This window comes from Urocitellus parryii, chromosome 2, assembly GCF_045843805.1.
Source record: "Urocitellus parryii isolate mUroPar1 chromosome 2, mUroPar1.hap1, whole genome shotgun sequence".
Taxonomy (NCBI): Eukaryota; Metazoa; Chordata; class Mammalia; order Rodentia; family Sciuridae; genus Urocitellus; species Urocitellus parryii.
In genome coordinates, this window is record NC_135532.1 from 169,508,666 (window position 1) to 169,526,203 (window position 17,538).

General features: G+C 40.3%; 1 protein-coding gene across 1 annotated transcript in view; it reads left to right on the forward strand.

Annotated features, from left to right (window-relative positions):
- Nucleotides 1-1,488: 1,488 nt before the first annotated feature.
- Cd86 (CD86 molecule) overlaps nucleotides 1,489-17,538 on the forward strand; it is a 29,097-nt gene continuing 13,047 nt past the window's right edge. The window contains exons 1-2 of the mRNA XM_026395250.2: nucleotides 1,489-1,527; nucleotides 15,404-15,739. Coding sequence (XP_026251035.2) covers nucleotides 1,509-1,527; nucleotides 15,404-15,739 — 355 coding nt within the window. The 5' untranslated portion in view covers nucleotides 1,489-1,508. The remainder of the gene's footprint in view (nucleotides 1,528-15,403; nucleotides 15,740-17,538) is intronic.

Sequence of the window (17,538 nt, forward strand, 5' to 3'; positions counted from 1 at the left end):
AGCATTGGCTTTGTCCCAAGTTCCATTTTATATTCCCATATTTGGCTTTGTATTAGCCAGCCTTGTGTCATGGTGACCAAAATACCTGACAAAAAACAACTTAGATAAAGAAGAGTTTATTTGGGCTCATGATTTCAAAGATCTCAGTCCATGACTGGTTGACTCCATTGCTCTGGGCCTAAAATGATGATGGAACTTGATGGCAGAGGGTGTGGCACAGAAAAGTTTCTCATGGTACCCAGGAGGCAGAGAGAGAATGCAAAGAGCCAGGGACAAAATATATCATCCCCAAAGCATATCCCCAGTGACCTGCTTCCTCCAGCCATGCCCCACTTGCCTACAATTACCCCCTCCCCAGCAATCCAGCCAAACTATTAACCCACTGCTTAGATTACAGATCTCATAATCTAATTGTTTTACCTCAAACGTTCCTGGATTAACACATGAGCTTTGCAGGAGGACACCTCATATCCAAACCATAACAGGCTTACTTTTCAACTTATTTCCAATGTTGGTTCTTTCTTTTTTCTTTGCTTTCTGTGTAATCCACTTTAAGCCCATTTTGGTATAAATGGGGTAAGTGGGTCTGTGATGAAGGAGGGAGAAAGGGAAAGAGATTGTGAATCCATGCATGTCGTTTTCTTTGGCTCCATCATGTAGATTGAGTAAATGTTCTATTGCTGTGTTTCTCAGAGCATGGTCCTTGGACAACAGCATCCATCACCTGTGAGATTGTTAGACATAAGCATTCACGGGGTTCACCTCTACCTACTAAATCAAACTCTTTATGATAAAGTCTTAGAAACTGTTTTACATGCTCTCTGGCTGATTTTGATGCACATTAAAAGTGAAAAACACAAGGAAACAAAAGAAAGATTGATTTTTAAATGTAACTACCCTCCCGAGACCCATTAGACCTGCTGTGTTGTTCAAAAGAAGTAATGCTAGCTACTGTTATAAATAATCCCCCAATTTTATTACCCAACATAGTAAGTTTCCTTATTTTATTTTATTTTTTCCAATGTCACAGTCCAGTTTGGATCAGTTCTGGGGGAAGTGTGGAGAGAACAGTTTTATTAATTTGTTCAGCTAAACAGTTCTCCTCCATAGTAGAATTTGCCATTTTCTAGGACCTTGAATGTTTCCTCTGAATTCCCTGCATCTAAGAAGCAGGAGAGAGAGAGAGCAGGAAGGAGGCTTTGATAGCCATGTCTGTAAGTAACGTTCATTTCTTTCTGTTCACAATTTCATTGGTTGGAACCCAGTCATGTGGCTAACATCAGGAGAGGCCAGGAAATATGGCCTATCTGTGGAACTAAGAGGAAAAGGAAATAGCTTTGGTGAGCACATAATCTTGTCTCTGCCACACCCAGGAACCCAAGTGAATCCCAGACTCCACTTCTAGGTCTTGTTTTGGTGAACATTGGTTTCAGTTTCAGTTTCTAACCAAGTTTTATCTTTTCTTTTTCAACCCTAGCATCATGGGACTGAGAATCACTCTGTTTGTGATGGCCTTCCTGCTTTCTGGTAAGAACCTTTTTACTGTGTGAAGTCCTAGAATCTTTCCACTATCTCCCAATGCATCTGACCACTGCAAGTCCAGGCCTGACACTTGGTGGGTCTTGTACCATGTACCAGGAGACTTTCCTGGAGGAGAAGGAAGTGTCATGACTGAGCCCGTAGCTCAGATAACAGCAGGCAGGCCTGGCCTGGGATGGAACCCTCCTCAAGCATGCATCTTCTTCCATTTCACCCTCAGGGGCCTGGATGCACAGAATAAGATGGACTGGGCTATACAGTAGCACCTGGCATTGCACTGAGGCCTGGTCACTTGACTTCTGCTCACACCTAATCCTTCTGGTCTTCTCTGTCTCCATTTATGGTACTCTTGGGTTCCTAGGAAATACCTGATGGACTTCCAAAAAGCCTCCTTCTGTTACACAGCATTCTGTTCCATGTCCCCTGCCTTCCCTGCTCCTCCTGTTCCTTTCCCCACCAGCCCATGCCCATAGACAAGTAGTCTCACCTTACTATAGACCTTCAGTTATGTCAGCAGGTTTACCACAAAGCTAACGAAGCTGATGCTTCAGGGCTCCCCACTCACACAAATCCTTTTCACGCTCCCCTTAAGACTCTCTGAAGGTCCCTAGCAACCCTCACATGCCTGATGATTTGGTAAGACTTAACCACTGTCTCTTCCTTCTGCATCTTTTCCCTTTATCGCATTCTCCTCCTTTCTGGTGGCATTATAGTGGCCATGGGCATTTTGCCTTTGAATTATGCAAACTTTTTTTTTTTTTAGCAATCTCTCAACCCCCCAGTTTTAGAAGCCTCAGACAATCCAGACCTTCCCTGTTTGCTGCTCTTTCTCAGTTTCAGTTTCTTCATCCTTGAACTGGGGTTAACAGAGGGTGCTTGCTGCACATCCTGTGACTCAGTGCCTTTTAGTTTCTCCCGGCCTGCCCCTTCCTGCTGTTCATTTTCTCCACCTGCAGCACTGAGGGGGAGGCCGTCCCAGTCATGGTGCGAGACAGAGGGGGCCAGTTTAGCCTGCCATTTGGCACACAGGCCACCCCCTGGCTAACTGGCCCTGACTAACCAGCCCAGCCATAAAGTCACCTCCCCCATATTGCCACAAAACATGCCCTGGGCCACTGTCCCCAAAGGATTGGGATACTACGAAGAGATGCTCCCTCAAATTATTTGCCTGCTGGCTGGGATTGGCCTTTTGTGATTTTTGTTTTCGCTTAGCACCTTGAGGCTTGCTGAGCTCCTGTGTGTGAGGTTTATAAGGGTGCTAATTGATCACTCCACAGACACAGGTAATGACAACAGCTTCCACCAGGCTGTTGAACCCTGATGCAAACAAAAGATCACCGACTCCAATTTTAAATCAAATTAAAGGAAGCTTGTATTGTGTACACAAAACAGAGAGCTGATCAGCAGCTGTCTCTCCCAATCCGGGCTAGAGATCAGCACCCCAGCTCCCTAGGAACAAAGTTTTATAGCACAAAAAGTTGCAAAGGGGGGTATCTTGAGAACTTACAGATAACAGGATTTTGACAAGCATAATACAAAGGCAGATAGCAGGTTAATGATTTACATGGCATGATATTTCAAGGTAGGGAGTAAATTCAGATCCCAACATCAGAATTTATGAGGCACTGCTGAGGTTTCAGAGAGGATTGTCATCTGGTCAGGGAAAGCCAGGCATGGGTGAGTTCAAGGCTCAGGCAGGCATTCCAAACAAGTTTAGAAATTGCAGTAATTTATAGTAAAACAGAAATTAACTTTTCATGACTTTGTGATGAGATGGCTCCCAATCTTAAAATGGAATTAGGCTGGGTTCATCACAGGACAGTGACCTGCTACATTAATTTCGGGGGTGGTGAAATAAATGTGTATGTGTGTATGTGTGTGTGTGGAGGGGGATGTCTTTGTGACAAGTGCCATTCCAAACATCTTTTTTATTGGTTGTTCAAATCAATACAAAGCTCTTGACATATCATATTTCATACATTAGATTCAAGTGGGTTATGAACTCCCATTTTTACCCCAAATATTATCTCATAACTTGCTGTTTAGTTTTTGTTATTATTCAATATTTTATTTACTGAAGCACAGAGAGGTTGTGTAATTTACCTAAGATCAACACAGGCACTAAATGGCATAGCTTAGATTCACAGCCCGCAGTGTAGATGCTGCACCTGTTCCCTGAATGGTGACATTAGGCTACTTCTCATACCCCTTGCTAGAGAATCATCCATAATTGAGAAAATCTCCTCCTTGGGGACCTGAACAGTATTGGTGGACCAATGTCACTACTGCCTTATTCATATTCTCAAGTTCCCTGACAGCACATCCCCTGCCTTACCTGCAGCTAACACCTGAAGTGCCCCTAAAGCTTGGGTCCTAGTCCTTCTCATCACAGTGACCAGCCCAGCTCTTATGACCTGGGAGACAAGGAAGAAAAATACCCTGGAAACAAATTCTCAGAAAACGCTCAGATGAGATGTCAGTTTCCCCATGAGCTTTCTGACTCTGCACATTGTAAGTGAGCAAGCAAAGCCAAGAAACCTTATCAAAACCACTCCCAGGTATAATTTTTGCCCTTGCCTTGCTTTGAAATTGCTTGGAAACTTTGTTAACTCCTAAAAAGAGTTTTATCAGTATTGAAACCTTAAAAATAACTTCTCCAAATGATACCTGTTTAGGTTTTATGGTGGGTGAAAAGATGAGAGATGATCTTGGGGGCAACACAAATTTTAAGTGGAATAGGAAAACAGTGGCACCAATTAGAAAATAACATTGCCAGTCCTCCACAATGTTATCTCCTTCCTCCCAGGGTGCACTCTGCATACTGGTCTAGTGGGTAGTGACCAAGCCCAGGGCAGGCATCCAATGAGAGACAGGAAATGCAAATGGCCCAGATAATCCACAGCAAAAATGCAGGGCTGAATAATTCATTTGATGACAAAGATTAAACACTATAGTGAAACTATTTTGTCCCCAATTGCATATTCTCCTGTGTCATAGAAATTGACACTTTATTTGCCAACCCTGCTCTTGAAGTTAAAATTAGATGAGAGTGTAAGACTGAAACGAGTAGGACGGGGCAGCCATGGCCTTGTAGAATCGGGTTATGATTTGTGATTTGTATTTATAAAGCTAAAGGGATTGCTAGGTGCCACTGCTAACCTCTGCTTCTATTCTGGTATCTGCATAACACATTTAACCTGGAACCAGTGTGGTTTTGGGAAATAAGTAGATTGAACATCTTGTGGAAGTATCTTTGCAGTTTAACTTTTCTTTATTTTTAAGATACAGGGTCTCTCTATGTTGCCCAAGCTGGCTACAAACTCCTGGGCTCAAGCAATCCTTCCACCTCAATCCCGTAGCTGGGACTACAGGAGCACTCTACACCACTTCTGGCCCAGTTTGGCTTTTGACAGTTACTCTCCTCTTGTCTGGGGGTTCTCTTGGTCTTAGAGCTTCTCATTTCTCTTGAGTTACACCTCTGGTTCAATTAGCATACCTGGAGTGTTAGTTGGAATCTTTTTTATGTTTTATTTATTTTCATAAAGTTGGTTCAAACTTTCATTCACAACCTATGGAATGGTCTACTGATGGCTGCCCCCTGGATTTTTGCAGGTTCTTGTGTGGATGGTTGTGTGAAGATAACATTTCTATGGTTAGGTTGGATTCCCATGTCCTGCTGTTGTAGATGGTGGTCACTAAAACCAGGCCCTGGAAGCAAATTACCTGTTCAGACTTACTGTTCCTACAGAATTGGCCCAGAGCCTAATGGCTGTACTGGAATCACTCCCTTGTATCAAGCCACTCTTTCAGGATCTTTTGAAATATATGTACATTACACAGTAAGGAGTGTCTTACCTCCAAATTAGTTGATCAATTTAATAGACTGTTTTTAGTAGTTTCCAGAGAGGATGAATGAACTGCCAGGCAAGTTAATCCACATTAAGAAGGATTAATACACATTAAAGGAAGATGGTTGCCAAATAGGATGCAGGTAGCACTGTTTGAGAGGAAGAATAAAACTGGCAGAGAAGAGAAAGGCACCAAGGCTGGCAGACTCCTTGAGAAAGAGCCAGAGTTTGAGACTCTGGTTCATTTTTCCTTTGTGAGAGAAAGAATCTTAATACCACTTTCTTAACACATAAGCTGGGATTTGGGCTCCCTCAATATTATTGAGATTTATGGTGTCATAGGTCAACTTTACAACAATTTAAAGATATTAATTGGTTTTATTTTGGAACTCTAGAATCCAACAACACATGATTCCATAAAATAGAGTAGGTTCTCTGAGGAGCTGAGCAAAAGAGGTTTTTGGAGAAGGGCCAAAGCAAGCAGAAACAAAGAGCCGATTGGTCAAAGTTACTTTCCTTGAAAGGTGGGGGCAAGGAGTCAGAACAATAGAAAATAAACAATTGGTTAACATCCGATTATTTTTTGTAATGATTAAATGATGTATGAATTAAGGAGAGGGAACTTCACTGTCATGCTGATTGGCCTATATGAGACATTTGGATGCCTCTCATTCTCCTGATTTCTTGGAAAGTCAGACAACAAGTTAGTTCTGGTTTGGTGGTGTGGAATTTTGGCATGGATGACTTCATTTTAATTTTTTAACAATGAAAATGAAAACACTTGTAGCCCTTCCTTTATGGCCAAGATCTTACCTTTGTAGTTGATCTATCCTACAGAGGTACACCTTTTTACATTTCCAAGCTATAAGACCAGATTCTGGGACCTCAAAATTAGTCAAACATTTTCCATATATTCTAAGAGCCCTTGCACATTCTTATGTCCATTCTTACTCTTTCTTTCATTCCCTCTTCCTAGATAGATAGATGTCTCTATTAAAAACTATTCAAATTCCCCCCCATTATTTAATAGTAACTTTTATGGTCTTTATTAGGGAAAAAATTAGAGTAAAAATAATTATATATAATTGCAATCACCATATATGTGTAAATCCATGAATATGTTTCGTTCAATATTGTTTCATACATACTTTCTCAAGTTTCTACGTACTCTTCATTTTTATAATGTTTGAAATTGCAATAGTCTTTTTAAATTTTTTTTTTAGTTGTAGATGGACACAGTCTTTGTTTACTAATTTATTTTTATGTAGTGCCAAGGGTCAAACACAGTGCCTCACACGTGTGAGGCAAGTGATTTACCACTGAGCTCCAGCTCCAGTCCACTGCAATAGTTTTTTTAATTAAAATGTTAACTTTGCTTTATTTTTTTGTGTGGGTGTGGGTTTTATTCATTTGGGTGTATTATCCCATTGTCTTTTTTCATGGTTACTTAAAGAGATTTTAGGATCATGATCATTGTTTTATAAATATTCTTCCTTCATTCTTAAAAGAATCACTTTTACTCTATTTGATTTATAAGTTTGGTAAAATATATATATATATATATATATATATATATATATATATACATACATACATACTTTGTGTTTATCAGGCTCACTACAATGTTTCTAAGTATAGATTTATTTTCACTGTATTGCCACTATTTCAGGGTCTTTTGAAATATATGTACATTACACAGTAAGGAGGGTCTTACCTCCTTACTTGTTTGGTACTTTAAAAATGCACTTTTGATCTGAGGACTCATGCCATTCTGCAGTTTTATAGATTCACAACTTCTATCTCTTCCAATATCACTTATTTACTATTTCTTCAATTTTCTTCTTCTAAAAACTATTAGAGCTCAGATTAATTCTTCATGATTCAATCTATTCTTTCTTTCTTCTTTTTTTTAATCTATTTCCCTTTGGGTGAATTTCTCAATACAATCTTCCAATTCATAATTTTCTTTTTTAATTTTATTTAATCTAGAGTTTATTCTGTTTGGTTTTGTTCTTAATCTGTATTTTTAACTTCCAAAATTGCTAACACATTCATAAACATATTTTTATATTCTCTTTCAATGTTTTATAAATTTTTATATTTTATAATACACTACTTCATATTTCTTACAGAATTCTAAGCATACACATTTTAAATCTTTCTGAGTAAATTTAACTAAAAATTATGAATTTGGTGTCCATGGACATTGTTTCCTATCTATAATAATAATGTTAAAAATAAAGTTAAAAACTAAAATTAAATAACTAAAAAGTTTTAACTGACATACAAAAATTAAACATAATTATAGAATACCATATGCTGCTTCAATACATTATACATATGTAATGTTCACATCAGGGTAAAAATATCAATCTTCTAAAAAATTCATCATTTAAACTTTATAGTGAAAACATTCACCATCTTTTCTCCAACCTGTTTAAAAATGTACAGTATATTTACATTATTTATAGTCACCCTACTGTGCAACAGAATACCAGAGCTTATCTCCCTATCAAACTGTGACCTGGTACTCCTTGACCAACCTTTCCTTATCCTTTCTTCCCTCTATTTTGCCTAGCCTCTAGCAAGCACTTTTTCACTCTCAAAATTTATGAGATCAACTTAAAAATAAGCAACTCTTAAAGAATGATTATCAAAGGTTACTACTAACTCAAATACTAACTCATTTAATCCTTAAAACAACCCTTGGATGCAGGGACCCATGATTGTTTCTGTTTTTTGGAAGAGCAAACTGAGAAATAGAGGAGTGAAGTAATTTGCCCAAGGTAACAGAGGTAGTAAGTAGTTGAACAGAGACTGAACTCATGCTGCCCAGAATCCACACTCTTAACTATGATGGCATAGTGACTTTGGCATCCTGTTTCAGAGTCATGTGGAATTATCATTGCATGGATAATATCATTATTTGTTATTGTATGGATGTATCATTATTTATTAAGCCATTTAACTTACTGCAAGTGTGTTCTTATAAACACATATCTGTATACATCCAGTTATGTGCATATGTATCTTTTTGTAAAATGAATTCCTAGAAATTGAATTGCTAAGTCAAGCCTTTAGTCTATCATTGATTTTTTTTTAACTTGTATCCATTTATTTTTATTTTTTATGGTGCTGGGGATTGAACCCAGGGCCTTGTGCATGTCAACCACTCTACCAACTGAGCTATATCCCCAGCTCCAATCTATCATTAATCTTCTTACATATTACCATTTGACCTCCAACACACTTTATCAGTTTTACCAACAATGCATAAGAGAACCCATTTCTCCACACTCTTTTGAACAGTGGGTCTTACCAATGTTTTTAAATATGACCTATTGATTAGGCAAAAGCAATGTTATCTCATTGAGATTTAAATTGCATCTCCCTGATTGTTATTGAGATATTTTCATTAATGTCTTCAATAAGTATTTACTAAGTGCTTAATATTTGTAAGGAAGAGTTGTAGACACTTGAAATGCCACAGAGAGGAAAAAGGACAAATTCCCTGCTTTCATGGGGCTTATTCTAATGACAATGTCAAGTGTGGGGCTGAGCTGGGAGAGAGAGGAGCTGTTAGGTGTCAGAGCAGCTGATTATATCAGCCAGAGGAGAATGAAAGAGTTGAGTTTTGAATCTCTTACTGTGATGGTGAAGCAAGAGGCTACATTAAAGAAAGGGCTGATTTCCCCTCTTTCATTTCCCCCATAGAAGGGTACACCAGTCAGGGATCATGGGGTGTCATCTCACTGATGAGAGAGCCCCAAACCAAAGGATCTGACAGTTTTACAGATGGGAGGCGAGGGACCCAAGGGTGGGGAAAACCAAAAGAGGAAGATGGAAGATGATGGGGGAAGCCAGGAGTGGAAAATTCCTGGGTATTGAGTCAGAGTGGGGAAAATGTCTTGGAGGTTCCCCCTCCTCCCCACTGTGAGGAGGCCTTAGTAGAGGCACCTAAAGACGGCCTCTGTCCAAGGCCTTAGATAAAGAAACCCAGGAATAAATGCCTGGGCTAGGAGTGCCACTATGTGAAAGAGCAAGACTGTCTAACTGAGACCCTGGCTGCAGCTCCCTTCAGAGGACGCAGTGGCTGGGTACCGAGCCTGGTGTGGGAGGGGCAGCTTTCCCCTGAGGACCATCAGATCAGCCTTTCTAATGGCCTATGGTTAGGCCTGGAAAACCACACGGAGGTTTGTTTGCTTTTATATATGGTAATTTTATTTATGATATGTAATTGTGAGCAGTAGGATTTTAAAAGAATCTTTTGTTGCTGTCGGCCATTGGCTGGGACACACATAGGTTCTTTGAACTCCTCGGGAGAAACAGACGATAGCCAAACAGACCCCATCATGATAAGTACCCTGATAAAAAGAATGAATTATCCCAAGGAACAGTGACAGGGATACTGTCTTCAAAAGATGTTCAGAGAAATCATCCCATAGGGTGACATTTGATAAGAGGCCTACAGAAAAGGAAGGAACAACCTTGAGACACAGGAAACAATCCGAGAAGACCTGAGACAGAGTGTGTCTGACCTCTGGAGGATTGTCAACGAAGCCTGTGTGGCCAGGGCAGAGTTAGTGAGGGAACAGGTCTGCGAAGCACCAGAGGCCAGACTTGAGGCCCTGTAGGCTATGGGAAGGACTTGGGAGATTGTCCTCAGTGCAATGGGAAGGGATTTGGATTTAATTTTCAGTGGGATGGAAAGTCACCAGAGGCTTTTGAACAATTATGCTTATATGTATGTATGTATATGTGTCCATAGACATAGGCACAGAGATAGATATAGGTATAGATATATTGTGTTGGTTTTTTTTTTGTTTTTTGTTTTTTGTTTTTTTTTTTTTTTTTTTTTTTGGTACTGGAGATTGAGACCATGGGCACTCTAACACTGAATTACACTGCTAGCTGTTTTTATTTATTTTCATTTCGAGACAGGGCCTCACTAAGAGGATGCCCTTGAACTTGTAATTCTCTTCCCTCAGCTACCTGAGTATCTGGGATTTATAGGCATATGCCACCACACCGAGCCAGAAATAAGTTTTTAAAGGGTTATCTTGGCTTGAGAAGCTAGACTTAGGGCAAAAATGGAAGCAGGGAGATCAGTGAGGAAGCAATTGGCAAGAACAAGTCAGGTCCATTAAGGGGCACATGAAAGAAAGATGAGTAACAATAGAAATGAGAGACAGTGGGTGGTACTGTCTGATGGCATGTGCTTCCAAGGAACTGGGTTTTTCATCATACAGTGATGTGTTTTACATGTTATATTGAACTTCATATACTTAGTAAATAATATTTCATGTAACATGGCATATGTATGTATTTTATAAAATAAATATAAATATTCTATATGATGATATATAACTCTACATAATTATGCATTTAATGTGTTTGTCTATGTAATTGAATGTTGGTGAGCATGAAATCAAAGCAAGACTCTTCTTACCAGAAATACTATCTGGGTCATGAAAATGCCTGGAAAACCATTCCTGGTCTATAACAGAGAATGTCTTAGAGAGACATTTAAAAGATAATGTCCCCAAGGTCCCCAGATGAACACATAATCCTGTACCTCTGATGGTTCCTTCTATTTGCTTCATACAGAGCCGCCACCCTTCCCATAGCATATTAAAGTTCAGCTCAGGCTGTAGTACTTCTAGATCTTCTCAGCCACACCTGTGCAGACCTTCTCTTGGGTATTTTCTACACATTCTTCAGATAATTATGGACATCAGTGGGTGAGGAAACCATGCATTGAGGTGGAGGAGAGGAAGAGTTGAAGGGAGGAAGAATATCTGTTGTAATCTAAAAGAAGGTATCCAACAGGCAGCTGGAGATAGGCAACTGGAACTCTAGCAACAGTCATGGGCTGGAGATAAACATCTATGAATTATTAACTTACGCTTGGCACTTGAATCCATGGGAAGAGAGGAGAAAAAGTGAGAAATCCAACAGGCATTTGAACCAGGAAGTTGGAGACTGGGGAAGAAGAGAGAGTTTCAAGGAGAAATGCCCCCAACAGTGTTAAACATTCAGCAGTGTCATCAAATGGACTGAGGTCAGAAAAGAGTACTGGGCTTGGCACTGATGGGAAGTCACTGGCACCTTTGTTGGGAAAGTTTCAGTAGAGATGTGGGGAGTAAAGGCAAATATTTCTGTTCACTTTTTCACGGAGTTTGACTATAAGGCAAAAAGAAACTAAAAATAGGAGCAGAGAGGAAGTGTTCGAAGTAACTGCTGTAAGAAGGAACAGACCAGTGGGCAGGGTGGTGAGCCTGGGGGTCATTTTAATGAGTCTGGACTCCACAGATTTGCAATGTCAGCAGTCGGTACAATGAAATCATTTCCTTCAGGAGGGCTCAACCACTTGATTGTGAGAACAGATAGGTAGACTGAAAATAGAGTATCCTCAGTATGAATTTTAATAAAGGGACACATTTATTAATTGCTGGCAAGGAATCATTGAAAAAACATTGTTGTGCTGTCCAACATGATAGCCACTAGCCATACATGCTTATTTAAATGCCCATTAGTTAAAATTAAGTAAGGTTAAAAATTCAGTTTCTCTCTCCAGTGCTGCAAAATAAATAAATAAATAAATCCAGTTTCTCAGTCACATTAGCAACATAGCAAGTGCTTAAAAGTTGCAGTGGCTGGTAGTTACGGCATTGTTCAGCCAGGGAAAGAACATTTCCATCACCTTGGAAGGTTCTTTTGGAAAGTGTTACAGGAGCGGATCTAGATTAGATAAACTTAGGTCTGGATAAAGAGGGAGAAAGCAATAGTAATGCCCAGAGGAAGAGGAGGTTGTGGACAGGTCCTCCCTGTTCTCCTGTATATGAAGGGGAGGACTCTAGGGGTGGAGCTGCTGCAGATGATGAGGTTCAGGGTTATATCATGGGAGTAGGGGCTGCTGAAAGAGTCTGTGGATGAAAACCTATGGGGTTGGCAAGGTGAAAGAACTTTGTTGGTGGACACATCCATGATGAAAGCACCAAGTTTATGGCAAGAATTGGTGAGAAAGACCTTGTGTGTGATGCCCAAATCCTCACTGAGCAAGGGTCTAGTGAGAATGATTAGTGGCTAACGATAATAAGAGAAGGACAACTCTAAATGGGGAGGTTGTTGCTCAAAGTCCCTGTGAAGTGAAAAAAAAAAAAAACAAGCTGTGGTTAGGAGACAAATGGCTTCTGTTGGGTAGGACCAGATCCCAATAACAGAACGTAGGAGAAAATGTTTACTAAAGAAGTTAAGGGTATAGAAGAATATATTACAGTGGTATGCAGTTTCCAGAGGGCCTAATAAAGCTTTGGAAGAAATTTAGGAAATGAAGAGAAATTCATGAGTACAGAAAAACATAGAGAGGACCCTTGAATGTGTCACCTACATTTGGTCTGATGGCCAGGAAGACTGAAGTCCCCATGGGGGAACTGACATTAGCAGACTATGGGGTTTGTGTGTCATTCGAACAGTATATTGCTGAGAAGGTCCTTAAGTGTCCTAGGGAACAAACTGCTGGTCAGGGAGATGTCCAGCTGAGTTCCTGATCCCCTAGCTCCTGACATCCTCACAGCAATCAGTTATGGCTAGACCATCTCTCTCACCCAAGTGCTGAAGAAGGGTGAGATTCTCAATGCTTTCCACCAGTGGAGTCCCAGTGGGTCCAGCTGCTAGAGGACCTATGCTCTGGGGTCCTAAGAGTGAACGCCTGAAGCTACTTAGGGAAAACAGACCTTGACGTCATATCTTCTCCATATGATCAGGAGGGGGTTAGCAAGATGCCTTATGCCTAGCTCCGAGTGATATCATGAAATCCAGTGGTGGGTGAGGAGCTGCAGAGTGGAACCTATGAAATATTTTCAGCTCCACTCAGAATGGACTAGAGTGATTTCCACCCCCATGGTGTGGAGAGGGGATTTGAGGAGGAATAGATAGAAGTAAATCTGCCCTGTCTTCTTCTCTGATCCACTCTGGAGATGGAAACAGAGAACATCTACAGCAGCTTCTCAAATGGGAGTTTTTGTTATGATGCAGATTCTGACCCAGAGCTCTCTGGTGGGGACAGAGGTTCTGCACTTCTGACCAGGCCCAACACGATGCCAATGGCCTGGTCCATAGATCACTCTTTCGGTTGATAGGTGAAGAGGGGAGCATTTTGATGGGGATAAGAGAAAGCCCTGTATAATCTTTTGGAGAAAGAACTGCAGCAGAAAAGTTGGACTAGTCTGTGAGTGGACAGAGTAAGTGAGAAGGAGAAAAAAGTACTGTGTGTGGGGATCTGTTGGAGAAAACTCTGTAAATCAAGATAGAAGAAACTATAGATGAGGTCCTTCCCAAGTCTGAAGGCACAATCAATAGCTGAGGCACAACATAAAATTGACCAATGTTAAAAGTTGCAACTGGGTCATCTGCCCTTTGTCATATAGCAAATTATACCAAAATCAGAATGTATTCCCCAGAGACAGTGCTGGAAGCTTTTACAGTAGGTGGCACTGTTGCATTATTAGTAAGAGCTCAGCAAAGGTGCCACACAAGATCCAGGTTTGCTTTGCATGTAATCACCAAATACAGTCACTCTTGCTTAGATCATGTTTTCACTGTTCTGAGTACCCATGTAGGTATCCCCCTCCTTCACAAAGTTCTAGTGAGAGTAATGTAATAGGCCATAATGCAAAATTTCTGCCTTAATGTCACCGTCCCTTTGCTGAAATCCTGAACGATGACTCTTCATTCAGAATCCAATCTGACTTCCTCCCCAAGGCAGCACCTAACCTGGTATCACCTAAGCAGGTCTCCTACCCTGCACTTCCCTTCTCCCACTACTTCTTTGACAAGTCTCAAGTAATTCTGTGACCCAGAAAGACCCTACAAAACCTGTCATCAATCACATTTAAGGAGTTGGGTGATATAAATCCCTCCCCATATACCAATATGTCTATGTCCTGGGGGGACCAAAGCCTTTCCCTGCTCTCTCAGCACAGCCCCTGTGGATTGTGAGTTTCCAGGAGAAGTGTAACCTGGGAACAACAGGTCTGTGTCACCTGGGATTTCCCTAGTACTCCTAAAACACATTCTCACCTTCCCACCTGTCATTCACTCCCAGCATTTTACTCATGTGTCTTAAATGGTCTCTGACCATCACAACCCCCAAACTACCCCCATTTTGCCCAGTTCTCTTTCTGGTCCCTGAAAGAGCTTGGAGAGGTTACTGAGCATAGATACCTTGGCTAACTATTTGAGTCAAACTGTTTCTGTCCTGGGGAGAGCTGGTCATGGTGGGAGGTCTATAAAGGGAACTGTTAGAATTTTCAAAGATATTACTCAATGTGACCCCCAACTAATAAAGGTTAATAAAAGGAGAAATAGCAAGCTGACTAGCAATATCAGCAATTCTTTCACCATAGTAGACCAAGAAATAAGGAGATAGGGTGGGGCAAGGAGGGCTTTGGGGGTGATATAGCAGTTATGGAGCCTATTCCAGCTATAGTGATGAGAATCAATGTTCAGGCTGTGGGAAGTTAACAGGTAACTGAACCAACTGTCTAACTCTCAGAAATTCACATTCACAGAACCATACAACTAGACTCTTCTAACACTTAATCCCCCCACCCCCAGTTCTTTAAAGAGATGAGGAAACTGAGACTCATGAAAATTGCAGTTTGCACAAGGCCATGCATTCAGTTAACAGTGAAGTAAGAACAGAAGTCCTAATTGCCAGGTGTCCAGCATGGATGCAGAGTTTCAGATCTTAATAAAGAGCTCTTCAATCATTGCTGATGAGATAGCACCTGATATCATATAAAAAGAAACGGAGGACTGGGGTTGTGGCTCAGTGGTAGAGTGATTGCCTGGCACATGTGAGGCCCTGGATTTGATCCTCAGCACCACATAAATATAAATAAATAAAGGTATTGTGTCCATCTACAACTAAAAAAAAATTTTAAAAAGAAATGGAGTTGGTTGTTCTTCCCTCTTGCTTCTTCCTTTCCTAATCTCCACCTCTTCTTTTCCAGATGCTGCCTCCCTCAAGAGTCAGGCTTCTTTCAACGAGACTGCCGACTTGCCTTGCCAATTTATAAACTCTCAAAATATAAGTCTGGGGGAGCTTATAATATTTTGGCAGGACCAGCAAATGTTGGTTTTGTATGAGCTATATTTAGGCAACGAAAAACCTGACAATGTGGCTGCCAAGTATCTGGGCCGCACAAGCTTTGACCAGGACAGTTGGACCATGCAACTTCACAATGTTCAGATCAAGGACAAGGGCTCCTATCAATGTATTGTCCATCACAAAGGACCCCAAGGAATTGTTCACCTATACCAGATGACTTCTGAGCTGTCAGTGTTTGGTATGTAGACCATGGGTGTTCAGATCCTCATCCTTGTCAGATAAGATTGCAGATGAGGAGAGAAACATTGGAGTTGGGAGCTCCTTCGGCCCCAGGAAGGGATATCATGGAGAGAAGGCAGAAAACAGTCACTTCTGGGAAGTCCATTTAAAGGGAGCACAGGTTCTAGGAGTAGGGAACTGAAAGTCCCTACGTACTTTTATAGTTTGCTTCAGAAGAAGGATCAGAAGAAATATTCTTTGGGGACAAAATAAAGCCTGCTGAACAAAAGTCATGTGGCCAAATGAAAATCATGGGTCATTGTGTCTAGCCAGAGCAGCCTGGAATCATTACATTCATTTGCTCCTTTGATCCAGGTTTTCCTATTCAATAAATCTTGGCCTATAACTTCTAGTAACAGCTGACTGATTTGGGTTTTCGCCTCAACCTTTTATAGGTTGCTATGGATGATCTGCTGCACCAACCATAAGCCCAGTAGACGGAAGGGAAATAACTCAATTAAGCATAACACACAAAGAGACAAACCTGCTGCTTTCACAAGACCTTGAAAAACCTAAATGTCACTACAGATTTTTAACAAATTGTCATACCATAAAATTAATGGTTTCTGTTCCATTACTTTCTGTTACATTACTGTACTTCTATTAATTTATAGATTCTGTATAGATTTGCAATCACCACTATATACAGGGTACAGAACATTTCCATCACCCTAAACAATTTCCCTTATGACATTCCTTTGTACATAAATCTAGTTTTGCATCCAGTAGTTTCATCATTTTGAAAGTGTCACATAAATGAAGCCATACATTACATAACCTTTTAAGACTGGCTTCTCTTGTTGAGCATAATACCTTTGAGTTTTATCCAAGTTGTTGCAGGTATCAAAAATTTATTCCTTTTTACTGCTGAGTCCCATTCTATTGTTCATCCATTCAACCTATTGAAAGACATTGGGTTGTTTCCAGTTTGGGGCTGTCATGAATAGAGTTGTTATAAACATGCATTTATGGGTTTTTGTGTGAACATAAGTTCGCATTTCTCTAATGTAGATACTGAATCCAGATTAATTCTTGATGAAACAGGTAAAGGAAGATCAGCACCTATTTTGAAACCACAGAATAAAAATAGAGGCAAAAATTGACCATGCAACCCTGTGTGATTCAAACTAGGCATCAGGGATCTCAGGACATTTAAATAAGTTCTAAATCAGTCTTTAGAGTGTTACCAGGTACCACTGGAGAAGCATGTGATTTAGGTGTGACTCAGTTGTAAAACAGTTTTGTTTTTTATTTCAACATGTATTAGAAGAACTATCACTTATTTAACCTATGATTTCATTCGCTATTTAGACTAAATAAGGTCTGGCAATTCATCTCTACAGACCACATAAACTACAAGCAGAATACTCAAGTAGTATGTTGATATAGCAAAAACTGGAAAAATGATATGTAAATGACTGCTATTTTAGAAAAATACAATAAATTATAAATTAGTATGTAGAACTTGAAAACTAGTTAGGAACTATAGAAGAAGAGCAAGAGATTTGGCAGGCAGAGGCCTATGTGTCAGATCTGGGGACCACGTGCCTTTGGTCCTCACCAGCCATAAGAACAAGAATGGCAATCAAAGGCAAGAGAAACCCTGTATTTAGATCATGTGTTTTCCCTATAAGTGGATGGAGTTGGCCTTCATCCTATAGTATATAATGAAGACATTGGACAGTTGAGCCAAAAAATCAGTATTCTGAATTTCTAAATCCAAAGCCCCCACCCACTCACCACTGTACTACTAGAGTT